At 45.4% G+C, this 13,489-nt stretch overlaps 1 protein-coding gene across 3 annotated transcripts in view; it reads right to left on the bottom strand.

The window, feature by feature from the left end:
• CACNB2 (calcium voltage-gated channel auxiliary subunit beta 2) overlaps positions 1–13,489 on the bottom strand; it is a 136,626-nt gene that overhangs the window by 30,428 nt on the left and 92,709 nt on the right. For all 3 annotated transcript variants that reach the window (XM_066585259.1, XM_066585258.1, XM_066585260.1), the window contains exons 7-9: positions 12,152–12,232; positions 10,636–10,694; positions 1,305–1,414 (exon numbers count right to left, since the gene is read on the bottom strand). In XM_066585259.1, coding sequence (XP_066441356.1) covers positions 1,305–1,414; positions 10,636–10,694; positions 12,152–12,232 — 250 coding nt within the window. The remainder of the gene's footprint in view (positions 1–1,304; positions 1,415–10,635; positions 10,695–12,151; positions 12,233–13,489) is intronic.

Here is a 13,489-nt window from a genome sequence, read left to right as displayed (position 1 = left end):
CCCCTGTCTGCCTCCTCTGCAGCCTGAACCAATGATGACACAGAGGTGTGTCCCAGACTACTTCAGATTAGGCACTGTAGTCACTGATCACAGCTCTGTATTAATACAGCTGGGCCAAAAACAGCCAAGGAGCAAAACCTGCAGAAAATCTAGCAGATGATCATCCCCTGTAGATATTGACTTACAGATCACTTCTGAGCTCCTGACTGCAAAGTCACTTTAAAGGGGTTGTCCCGCGCCGAAACGGGTTTTTTTTTTTTTTAACCCCCCCCGTTCGGCGCGAGACAACCCCGATGCAGGGGTTAAAAAAACAAACCGCTCAGCGCTTACCTGAATCCCGGCGGTCCGGCGTCTTCATACTTACCTGCTGAAGATGGCCGCCGGGGTCTGCTCCCTCCGTGGACCGCAGCTCTTCTGTGCAGTCCATTGCCGATTCCAGCCTCCTGATTGGCTGGAATCGGCACGTGACGGGGCGGAGCTACACAGAGTCGACATTCTGCACGAGCGGCTCCATTGAAGAGAGCAGAAGACCCGGACTGCGCAAGCGCAGCTAATTTGGCCATCGGAGGGCGAAAATTAGTCGGCTCCATGGGAACGAGGACGCTAGCAACGGAGCAGGTAAGTAAAAAACTTTTTATAACTTCTGTATGGCTCATATTTAATGCACGATGTACATTACAAAGTGCATTAATATGGCCATACAGAAGTGTATAACCCCACTTGCTGCCGTGGGACAACCCCTTTAAGTCCAAAGAAATGCCCTTTAAAGGGAACCTGTTACCACCTATGGTGCTCATAGGGCAGGTTCTGTGGACTCCGGGGATGGATTTCTTTATACTTACTGGGCACCGCATTCCCACACTGTCGAAGTCGACATGTGGACCTTGCAGTGGACTCATGCAATAGATTTTTGCACACTGGCCTCGCCACTTCTACTGTTTTGTTTTAAGGTGGGCGGGAACTAAGATTAGGGGTGGTGCCAATCAGATTTACGGTAATTTTTGCCTTACATCACCTACATCAACTTGTAGCTGGCCAACACAGGTGACAAATCTGTTCAAAGGCTTGCGCGTCTTAATGCATTTGTTGCACTGATGCCAGCACATATCTTACATAGACTGACACACTGCATGAAATGCCAATCTAAGTAGATTAAATATGCCCCATTGTGTCACAAGCGACTATTAAATTGCTGGGCCTTTTGATGCAGCCACCTGGCATTTCCAAACTCTGACTACAAGTAGTGGACTGATTTCATACAACAGAACAATAAGACAAAGAAGAAGAAAGTGAACGGAACTTACCTAAACTTGACCGTGTATTGGATCTTTCTATGATTGCATGTTTACTTGGATTATTTAATACTGAACGTTTGGCAAGCGAGATGTCAGCGGTGACCCGAGTGATGGATATTCTGGGGAGAAAGACAGTTTTTTCATTTACAAATGCTAAAATTGACAAGTAGCCGGTCTGATAATGAAACGCCAATAACCTAGTAACAGACTATGGAACATCTGATCGGGATCTCAGCTTATTGGGGTTAACAACAAACATCCACCCCTTCTTATTGTGATATTTTAATAGTTCGGACTTTTCTGTGCACCGCAATACCAAATAGGAGGTTTTATTGGAATTATTGTGTAAAGGGGTAATTTTGAACTTTTAATATGTTGTACCCTTTTATTTAGCCCCCACCAGGAGGTTGAACCTGTCACCATTTTATCACCTGAACTATATACTGCACTACTTCTGTATTGCACTATATAATGTTTTCTAATGTTGCCAATGAAGCCCTGCCACGGGCACAGCTCGATAGGAGTCTATGCATGGCAGGCATTCTGATGCCAGCCCATTGGCACTGTTTTAGATATTCAAGGTCAAAGTTGACCTTGAAATGAAGAATGTAATATTTTATTATACATTTTTTTACTTGAAAGTGTTTTCCATTAGCTTCAAAACGAGCCCAAGGTGAAAGTTCAGAAATTTGGGGGGAACTTGTAAGTATAAATGTCACTTTTGTTCATGTTTACCCCCCTTCTTTATGAATAGCACTGAGGACTAAATTTGTACATCTGTAAGTTACTTAGCCCCCCCCCCTTCATTGAATGGCTGTGATTGGTGCATCGAGCGCTGGCTCAGCCAATCAGAGCAATCTCTTGCTGGAAGTGTTGTTTTTCAATCCCTATTACCAGCAAGAGATGTTCTGACAACTGCACGGAAGCCTGCAGGATTCTGGGAGAGCAGCGGGAGGAACCCGGACGGCGCCTGCTAGGGGAGTATTGCTTTTTTTTTTTTGTCCAGCTTCCGCAGCTGAAAGCGCAGTCAAAACACTAGCATAACACATGGCAACGCTGCTGAAAACGCAGTAAATGCAACGTTGAAAAATGCAGCGTTTTTGCAAACGCCTGTGCAGGAGAGGCCTAATGTCTTCTACCATCCTGCCAAATTTCATGAAAATCTGAGATGGTTAGGGTCTGTGATGATTTGGTATGGAATGGCTCCACTAGAGAGAGCTTACTGTATACACTGTTATCTCTGAGATCAATGTATGAACAGTATGCAGAAAGCTCCAGGGCTCCCTCTAGTGGCAAGTAGATAGAAGTGTGTATTTTATGCTATGACAATGCAGTGGACTTGGAGCTTTGTTTTGCACTAATGGAGCTCCATCCATTATACCGATATGCTAAGAAGCTGATCACTACAAGGTTTTTGACCTAATTAGGTGCCAGTTCCGCATTATGTCTCTGCTCCAATCAAAATCTGATATGAAATCCTATTTTTGGAGGTGCTTTAAAGAAAGCTTTATGGAATCACATAAACTGCAATACTTCGATTTATTGTTATTACTGAAACTGTTCTGATTATCAGCAGGAAAAACCAAATATAGAGCGGGGCTCTTTAATTTCCCCCATGGTTACACTTCCTGCAGGCTGACTCTGGTCATAAACAGCCTGTAGACCGCTGATTACGTGAAATACATAGGCTGTCGTCTTCTATTTTCGGATCGTTCCCGCTGATAACGGAAGCGATTCCAATAATACCATTTTATTAAAGCACATTATAGTATAATATGGTACAGAGGGAAACGTTTCCTGATGTTGGAGGGTATGACGTATGGGGCCGCTTCATACAGTCACGGTTTTGCATCCTTTCGTGTAATTTTTGGTTAAAAAGATCATTTTGGGGAATAATCCCCTCCGCTGCCACATAGATGGTTCTGTGGCCTCTGATGGTGCAGTGATAAGGGCCAATAGGGGCTGTAAAGAAATTAATAAATGTCGCTTATCAAAGTACCGTATATATGCTTATCAATCTATTTTAGCAAAAAGAATATTTTAGCAATATATTGTATGTGTAACAGAAGTCATGACTGTTTTTAAGGAAGTACGTCTGATCTAAGTGGAATCAGGAAGTTCTAAGGCCAGATGTCTCGGAAGACATAGCCTAACCGCAAAGAAGTTGCTAGCTCTTACATGTGAAATCAGCTATTTCTTAATGTCATATATCAAGCCTAAATGTCAAAGTTTATTTAATGATTAGGTCATAAGTTTATTGTCAGATATAGAAGTCATGAGTTTAAGATGTATGGAAATCATGAGGTTATTCCTTGTATTACCAGGGGTCGCATCCCTGCGTGGGCGATCTTCTATAAAAGCCAAGAGATACAGACAATAAAATAGAGTCACTTGTTTCAAACCATATACTGTGTGTATAGGTCTGTGCATGGTCTCTCAAAGGAGCGCTCCTCCTGCTTAGGTCAATTCGGAACCGACAACATAACTGACCAGTCTGTTTGAACAAATTAACCCTCGACAGTTCTTGGCGCCCAACGTGGGGCGGGGCTTACCTTTACGGGACATCGCAACCAGTAGACTGAAACAAACTCCTGGCCCGTTGACGTGGATACTGGATTCGGAGACCCCAGACTAAAAACACCGGTGTACAGGTAAGAGCTTATCTTACTATTATACAGTCTGGATTCTTTTGATCTGTGTGTCTCTAACGGACTAGAGGTATGTTGTTGCCTGTTTCCTATATTTTCTGCCCCGTCCATATTTTAGAGTGAATAAGTTCATTTAACTGTCCTAGACGGAAGAACTCACTCATTGGGACTTAAAGAGTCATGTTGTCTGTATTGGAGATTGAAATAATTGTTATTGTTATAGTCTCATTTCTGGCAGTCATATTGTTACTCTGGATCTGTTATAATATTACTAAAAGTTCCCTAAGAGGCGAAGTCTGGTCTCCCCTGAATCCTAGTGTTTGAAGTCGACCACGTTTTAGTTCTGTAAATCTATTCCGGGACAGGGAACTGTGTGTTCCCAGATAGTCTCAGTGATTATCTTAGTTTACTGTGTGAAATATACGTCCTGTATACTTAGTGAAGAATAGTCGGAAGTGGTCAAGATGGGGTCTGAACAATCTAAGATATATCAGACTCCTATTGAGATAATTAAAGATAGAGAAGGGGAGGACATTTGCAGACAAGCCTATAAAGTTTACAAACGTATAGGCCTTAAGAAGGCGGGAACATTCAATTATGAATTTTGGTCACAATATGAGGATAAGCATAGAAAGGAAATAAGAAAAAAGGGTTTGGAAAAAGGCATGAAGGCTATTCTGGACTGCTCTAAAACAGCAGAAGACGAACACTGGGACTCCGAATCCCGAGGCGAGGGCATTTTAGTTTATTGTCCTATGCCCCGGCCACCAATAGACGTTCCCATGGAAACCCCTACGGTTCCATTAGTCTCTCCTGTCGTCCCGGCCGTTCCACCAATGTCTCCAAATAATCCCTTTAATTCTCTGTATCCCAATTTGCCACCCTTGCCTCCTACGTATCCACAGGCTACTGCCCAGATGGATACACCTCCATACAGCCCTCAATCAAGATCCCCGGGCCCTGAAGTAAATAGAGGTCCGGCTTGGGACTGTCCACGTTGTGGTCAACAGAATGCCTGTTTTAAAGAACTCTGTACAGTATGTGGGACTCCACGTCCCAGGGATCAGTGTAGACAACCGATTCCCTTATTCCCAGTTACAACCTCCACTACCCATTATAGAGAACCAAACAGACCGAGTCCACCATTGGGCACGGTCAGACAAGAGGACACTGACAGACCATCGTCTTCTAATGACAGACCTACGGACGCACATAGACCAACTCCCGGGTCTACAGTCACTACATGGCGACCCTGGAGCGCCACAGACCAGATGGCACTGTGTCAGCAACTGCCCGATCCCCAGACAGAGCCAGCAGCTTTCCATAGAAAGTTGGAAGTCATACAGAAAAACTACTCTGCCACTTGGACAGATATGGAATGTCTTATGAATGTAAAATGTCCTCTGGGCCTTTACAATAGTATTGCTCAATTTTGTGGTCTTGAAGATCGCCCAGATGACCCCCAGACATTACCTAGTGGTACTCAATATGTGGACAAGGTTAAAACCTGGTTTAAGGATAAAGCCCAAGAGAGACGTACAGCCCTAACCCAGTGTAGACAGAACAAGGGCGAGTCTATTGAATGTTACTTTGGCCGTTTAGAGGAAGTTGGCAGAGATCTGGGTTTATATGATTGTCCAAAAGCAATACGTAATGCTGCTTTTTGTGAAGCCTTTATGCAAGGAATAGATAAGCGCCTGTCTGAACGCGTTAAAGCATGTACCCCCGATTGGCGACAGGCCAAACCGCGTGATCTATATAAGAAAGCTGTAGGATTTGTCATGGATACAGAAGACCACACAAAGTGTGTTATGATTAAACATTACACCATGGAGGGGGACACAGTCCGACTTAACGACCCCAGGCGGGAGACCCGTAAGTGTTATAACTGCGGGAAGACTGGACACTTGGCCCGTAATTGTAGAGCCCCTAAACGCCCTAGACAGAACACGTCAGACGAAAGGGGGCAACAGGGAAGTACGGCCAATACCACATCATCCCGCCCACAGGGAAACAACGGGTATACCAATTACCAATGAAGGTCTGGCACTCCTTCCCCCGTGTCCCTTATAGTTACTGACGCACGTGGGCCACAAATTTTTCAGCCTCTAAAAATCCAGGGGAAGGAGGTGCCCTTTTTAATTGACACATGGGCTACTAAATCATGTGTCAGTACCTCACAAGTCAATGATCTTAGTATTCCCCTCTCAGACTCCATAGCCATAGCCGTTGGAGTGTCCGGGGAACCAACACCCATGCGTGAGACCAAGCCCATAGAAGTCTCTTTTCAAGGGTCACGAGTCCTCACTCGCTTCCTGGTGTCACCCGCTGGGGATTGCATCATGGGAACCGATGTGATGGGACCCCTGGGGTGCTGTATTCAGCTCCATCCTTCCGGTGAGGCTCATGTCAGTACCTCTGCGGCCGACCACCAAGTATTCTGTCTCATGGCAGCAGACTTGGTCACTCCGCCTCCTTCTTGTACTGTATATGTGTTGACCCCAGAAGATACACAGGTTCTCTCAGCAGTGCCAGAGACCCTTTGGGCAAAAGGGAAGACAGACTTGGGCCATCTCCACGTACCCCCAGTCATGGTATATCTCAAAGATGGGGAAAAAGCCCCCATGATCCGCCAATATCCCCTAGCCATGGCACAGGAAGACGCAATAGCCTCCACTATTACAGAGTTATGTGCCTTGAATGCTTTAAAACCTTGCGGCCTCACTCAGCCTTCTTTGTTTTCTTGCAGACAGCGGGTGTAAAGCCAGTAAAGACAAATTACAGTTTTGCAAATCTCATGTTGTGTTTCTTGGTCACTGCCTAGGTCCTGGTACAAAACACCTCACGCCAGAACGTACCAAGGTGGTGGAGGACATGCCACTCCCTACCTCCCATGCTCAGTTGCGGACATTTCTGGGGTTAGTTTCATATTGTCGGCCGTGGATTCGCTCTGCCTCCATGACCATGCAGCCTCTGTACGACTGCCTGAGTTCCAAGCCATTTGCTTTGTCTCCGGAAGCCGAGTCAGCTTTCCATCAGCTGAAAATACAGATTACCAGTGCTCCAGCACTGGGTCTGCCAGACTATGATAAACCCTTCCAGATGTTCGTGACTGAGATGGCGGGACATGCTACTGCCGTCCTCACACAAGAGCATGGTGACAAAAAGCGCCCTGTAGCATACTACAGTGCACATCTTGATGCAGTAGCCAGGGGTTCACCCTCCTGTGTAAGAGCAGTTCTGGCTGTACAAGCACTACTTGAGAAAGCTTCTGAGGTGGTCCTAGACTACCCTCTTGTGGTCCTCACGCCCCATGACGTACATGGAATTCTGACACAGGTGAGCCGTAGACATCTTTCTCTTGCTAGACAGGTCAAAATGGAACTTGCAGTACACTCTTCATCCAATGTCTCATTTCAACGTTGCACAACTTTGAATCCGGCCACCTTACTGCCATTAGGTGACACTGATTCAAAAGGGGGAGTAAGCACAGGGGATCAACTTTTTGTCAATTCCCTAGGCGAAGAGGAAGCTTTTGACACCGAGCACCAGCATGACTGTGCTGCTCTGATGGAGCAGGAGACAGCTGGATTTGCTCATGTCACAGATAAGCCTCTCCTGAACCCCCACCTTGAAATGTTTGTGGATGGATCACGATACCAGAATGAGATGGGCAGATTTGTGACAGGGTTTGCTGTAGTATCAATGAATGAAGTACTGATAGGCCGCGCCATGCCCCCACATATGTCAGCACAGGAAGCGGAGCTGTGCGCTCTGACCGAGGCCTGCAAGTTAGCCCGGGGAGTCACTGCTAATATCTACACGGACTCCAGGTACGCGTTTGGCGTTGCGCATGACTATGGGCCGATTTGGCGCGCGCGGAGCTTCCTAACAGCTCAAGGCAGACCGATAAAGAATGGTGAGGCAGTAAGTAGTTTAATGTCAGCTATCATGCTCCCGAAGCAGGTAGCCATAATAAAGGTAAAGGCACACACCCAAGGGGACTCCTTGGAAAGCAGAGGCAACGAGAAGGCAGACGGAGCAGCTAAGGCTGCAGCCCTGCTGGACTGGAGGGCACCCGTGTGCAGAGTTCAGACCAGGTCCTGCCCAGCGGAGGAGGATCCTGATCCCCCTGCCAAGGACCAGACCCTCTCTGTCCCACCACAGAAGGAGGTGGACCTACTCCCCTCAGGGCAAGAGCAGGAGCGCTGGGCAAGTGCAGGGGCAGTAAAAGGAAATGAAGGTTGGATGATGGGTTTCCGTATGTGTTTACCTGCGGCTGCCTATCCTAGTATGGCCCTTTTGGCTCATGGAAAGGTGCACGCTTCTCGTAATGCCATGGTAGCCCTGGTGGAGAAAATGTGGTACGCTCCGGGATTTGACAGGATGGCAAAGGCATACGTCAAGGCTTGTGAAATCTGTGCACTACACAACCCCGGTCAAGTAGTAAAGACCCCTCGGAAGTGCACTCCGCGACCTTTGTACCCCTTCCAGAGACTACAGATAGATTACATCCAGCTGCCCAGGTCAGGAAGGTATGAGTATGTCCTGGTATGCATTGACCTCTTTTCCGCGTGGGCTGAGGCCTACCCGGTCACGAAGGCCACTGCCCAGGCCACTGCAAAGAAACTTGTGTCAGAGTTAGTGTGCAGATTTGGGGTACCAGAGACCATTGAGAGCGACCGTGGTACTCACTTCACTGGTGAGGGAATGAAGGAAGTCATGTCCGCCTTAGGAGTAGAGCAGGCCTTTCACACCCCCTATCATCCACAAAGCTCCGGAAAAGTAGAAAGACTCAATGGCACCCTCAAACTTAAGATACAGAAAGCCATGGTTGAAACAGGAAAACCTTGGCCCGAGTGCCTACCTCTGGCACTCTACTCAGTACGAACCACGCCAAATAGGAAAACAGGACTGTCTCCTTATGAGATTCTCTTTGGCTCCGTGCCCAGGTTAGGACTGTATCACCCCCAAGCTCTATCCCTGGGTCATGATAAAGTTACTTCCTTTGTGCAGGACTTATGCCAAAAGCTAAAAATAACACACGACCTAGTCTTCTCTTCTATTCCAGACCCTGATAGTTTGGAAGGATCCCACTTTCTGAATCCCGGAGATTGGGTGGTGGTAAAGAGACACGTCAGAAAGACTTTGGAACCTCGCTTTGACGGACCATACCAAGTGCTGTTAACCACTCCCACCTCGGTCAAGCTAGAAGGCAGACCCACTTGGATCCATGCCTCACACTGCAAGAAAGTTCCAACGCCTCAGCACCACGAGGGGGGTGGAGAGTAAGACCAACCCAGGGTGGGGGAGGAGGATGGCAACCTGGACACCAGCATTGATAGTCTGGATAGGTGTATTATTTACCCTTTGTTTTCTTGGACTACTCTCTTTTCGGGACAATTCTTCATCAACTGTCGATGTAAGAAGAAGATGGACTGTTTGGGCGGAAGGACACCCCAACATGTGGGAATACTTTGCAAAAGACGTACTGAATATTTCCCACATGTGCATGCCCAACCTGCGGAGTGGGGAAGATATTTTACGGACTTGCTTACTGTCTATCCCCACTCCAATAAAGACACTTCGCGATATATATTCAATAGTGCATAACGATAGTGATGTGGAAGAGAGCAATGTTATTCAGGAAAATACCTTTCTTAATGTATATGAATATTGTTCCATTGTGATGCGGTCAAACATACACTTTATGTTTCACATAAATGATAAGAGATTTGTTTAGATTCATGAAAACAATAATACATTTTAAAAAGTCAGATGTCGGCTGTGATCTTGGGACTTGTTCCGATCGCCATATTTGGGGTCAGGAAGGAATTTTTCCCTTTTATACAAGGATAATTGGCTTTTTCCTAAAAGGGTTTTCGCCTTCCTCTGGATCAACTCAGCCTCAAAATTCCCCATAATTGTCATTCCTGTGTGTGACTTCCTGATGTCCAAAATGGGGGAATGATAAGGGCCAATAGGGGCTGTAAAGAAATTAATAAATGTCGCTTATCAAAGTACCGTATATATGCTTATCAATCTATTTTAGCAAAAAGAATATTTTAGCAATATATTGTATGTGTAACAGAAGTCATGACTGTTTTTAAGGAAGTACGTCTGATCTAAGTGGAATCAGGAAGTTCTAAGGCCAGATGTCTCGGAAGACATAGCCTAACCGCAAAGAAGTTGCTAGCTCTTACATGTGAAATCAGCTATTTCTTAATGTCATATATCAAGCCTAAATGTCAAAGTTTATTTAATGATTAGGTCATAAGTTTATTGTCAGATATAGAAGTCATGAGTTTAAGATGTATGGAAATCATGAGGTTATTCCTTGTATTACCAGGGGTCGCATCCCTGCGTGGGCGATCTTCTATAAAAGCCAAGAGATACAGACAATAAAATAGAGTCACTTGTTTCAAACCATATACTGTGTGTATAGGTCTGTGCATGGTCTCTCAAAGGAGCGCTCCTCCTGCTTAGGTCAATTCGGAACCGACAACATAACTGACCAGTCTGTTTGAACAAATTAACCCTCGACAGCAGTGATCTGTCATACTCAATGTCTGTGACTGCAGCAGCCAATCACTGGCTGCAGACCAGGGGTCATTAGTGTGGGAAGAGCTGGGACCTGACAAGCATGTGCTGGGTGGTTTTGCCCCCCTTCCCCTCTGCCCTCTATTACTTACCGTCCTTCAAATCTGTGTTTCAAAAAGTCAAATAATGCTTTCTGCATCATATCCGTCACCTATGGGGTTAAAAAATATATAATATTAGTACTTCTAGAAGAGCAATATCACTACTCCTGGCAGTCATGATGCTAAGCGAGCCTTTACAGGGTACCCATCGTTTTAACCACTTAAGGACCAGAGATGTTTAATTTTTTTTGTTTTTGTTTTCTTTGTCCCGGTCTGCCAAGAGCCATAAAGTTTTTATTTTCCCATTGACAAAGCCGTATCGGGTCCTGATTTTTGCGGGACAAGTTGTATTTTTCAATTGCACCATTAAAAATACCCAATAATGTACAGAAGAACTTTACAAAAATTTTAGGTGGCATGAAATAAAGAAAAAGGAAATTGGGCGTTTTTTTATGGCGTTCACAGTGCAGAAAACAATGACACATGACCTTTGTTGTTCGGTGCGATTACAGTGATGACACATTTATATAGTTTTTAATATTTTTCTATTTTTAAACATATATTGCCGCCCGTCGCCGTAATCTGAGACCTGCGATGCTTTCATTTTTTGTGAATTGCGCTGTGTGTGGGGGGGGGGGGGTTGTTTTTGCAGGGTGAGTCTATTTTACCACTTTTTATTCAAATTTTTGGGAGCCAGCATATAAAAAAACCACAATTCTGTCTCATTCCGAGTTTTTTTTCATTAGGGCTTTGAACCTGTGAGGTAAATAACATGATATGCTAATAGTTTGGACCTTTGTGTAGATCGTGACGACAAATATGTGCTTTTTTTAATTGCTTAGATTTTTATGGGGAAAAGTTTATTTTTAAAATTTTAATTTTTTATACTTTATTAATTTTGCTTTACACTCTATCTTAAACTTTAACTTCCGATCATTTGATTGCTTCTACTATATACTGCAATACTTCAGTACTGCAGTATACAGTGATTTTAGGTGTTGCCTATGAACCCCAGCCACGGGCAGAACTTGGCATCTATGAATGGCAGCCCTGGGAGCTTTCAGCAGGCTCTGGGCTGTGAGGCTGGCCCATCAATAAAAGTTACCAAATTTGAGTACAACATGTGCCCCGCTGGTGTCATGCTGCATAACATTATGGTCGCAGTTTTCTGCTGAAAGGTTCCCATTTTAAAGCGGTTGTCCTCTTCTAGCTATTGACAATCTATCCTCAGTTATTCAGGAAGTAGATAACTCTATAGATTTCCTAGTGGTCCTGTCTGGTATTGCAGACGGACTCCCATTCACTTCCATGAGACTTAGCCTCCAATACCAGCTATGGCCACTAGACAGTGTACAAAGCTGTCTGCTTCCAGCAGCAAAATGACTCTATACACACAGACACTGGTCTGGGAGGGCAGCTCATCGCTGAGGGCCCAGGTGCAATGGACCCCACCAATCTGCTATTAATGACCCATTCTGCTGATAGCTCAATAGCTAGGAGTGAGCGACCCCTTTAAAAATAGAAAAAAACCAACTCCAGTCACATGATGTTTGCACTGACATCTTACCTCATATCCTTTTAAAGAAGGCCCCACTAGGACTACGGGTCTCATAGAAGGCACTACATCGTAAGGAGGGATGTGCTCTGTCTGTACAAAAAGGAAAGGCGGCAACAGAAACGCAGAGTGAAAACACGAAATGACTAATAATTCCATTCATCCGGCATCTCATCAGTTCACAAAAGATTCCAATAGTCCATTTTTTTTTTACAGTGAAGAGTGTCCCTCTTAATGCCCCCCAGTAGAAATAGTGACCACCATAGTGGCCCCAATAGCAATAGTAACCCTCATTAGTGGTCCCAAGAGTAATAGTGACGTCCTCCCTAATGGCCACCTCCTTAATGTTCCCAGCAGTTATAGTGAACCCCATCAGTGGCCCCAGTAGTAAGAGTGCCCCCCCCCATAGTGGCCCCAGTAGTAAGAGTGCCCCCCATGGTGGCCCCAATAGTAAGAGTGACCCCCATAGTGGCCCCAAAAATAAGCATGACCCTCATAGTGGCCCCAGTAATTATAACAACCCCCATAGTAGCCCTAGCAGCAATAGTGCCCCCACCGTGGCCCTAGTAGTAATAGTGACCCCATAGCGGTTCCAGTATTAACAGTGGCCCCTGTAGTGGACTTTGGGCAGGATTAGGCTGTGTTTGGTATTGCAGCTCAGTTCCTATTCACTCAAATGGAGCTTAGCTGCAGTACCATACACAACCTTGTGGGCAAGAGTGGCACTAAGTCTGTAAGAAAGCAGCCATGTTTTTCTAACTCTAGACAACCCCTTTATGAATCCCAGCTACAGGAATGATAAGACTGTTGGTCAAGGTGGTCAAAAACAGGTCAAGTTCTTAAAGTGATCCTCCAGTTTACGGTCAAAATTTTGTCCTGAGACCAGAGGGGTTGGGGGTATATCACCTACGCTCGCTCTGCCGCTAGTTCTGGTCCTGGTTTTCGGCTGTCCAAGATGGTCGCTGCAATTTAAGACCTAGCTAATGAACACTGTACACTACTCTATGATTGGCCAATGCGGATCAAGTAGGCAGCACTGGCCAATCAGAAAGCAAGTATAGTGCATTGGTAATCTAACGCTACCGATGCACTATGGGATTTAGATAGTCGGCCATCTTGAACAGCTGAAAATGGGACCAGAAACCGTCTGATTGGACAGATGGCAGAGAAGAATAACTGCAGGTTATATTCCCCAGTATCCTGTAGGTGGAGTCACTGTGTACGTACATTACCCATACTGGTCTAAGGCTACAACTGGTCTTATACCCCAGAGCTGCACTCACTATCCTGTTGGTGGAGTCACTGTGTACATACATTACCAATACTGGTCTAAAGCTACAACTGGTCTTA

Source organism: Eleutherodactylus coqui, chromosome 12, assembly GCF_035609145.1.
Source record: "Eleutherodactylus coqui strain aEleCoq1 chromosome 12, aEleCoq1.hap1, whole genome shotgun sequence".
Lineage (NCBI taxonomy): Eukaryota > Metazoa > Chordata > Amphibia > Anura > Eleutherodactylidae > Eleutherodactylus > Eleutherodactylus coqui.
The sequence above is the reverse complement of the archived record's forward strand: the minus strand, read 5'-3'. Positions and strand labels throughout refer to the sequence as shown.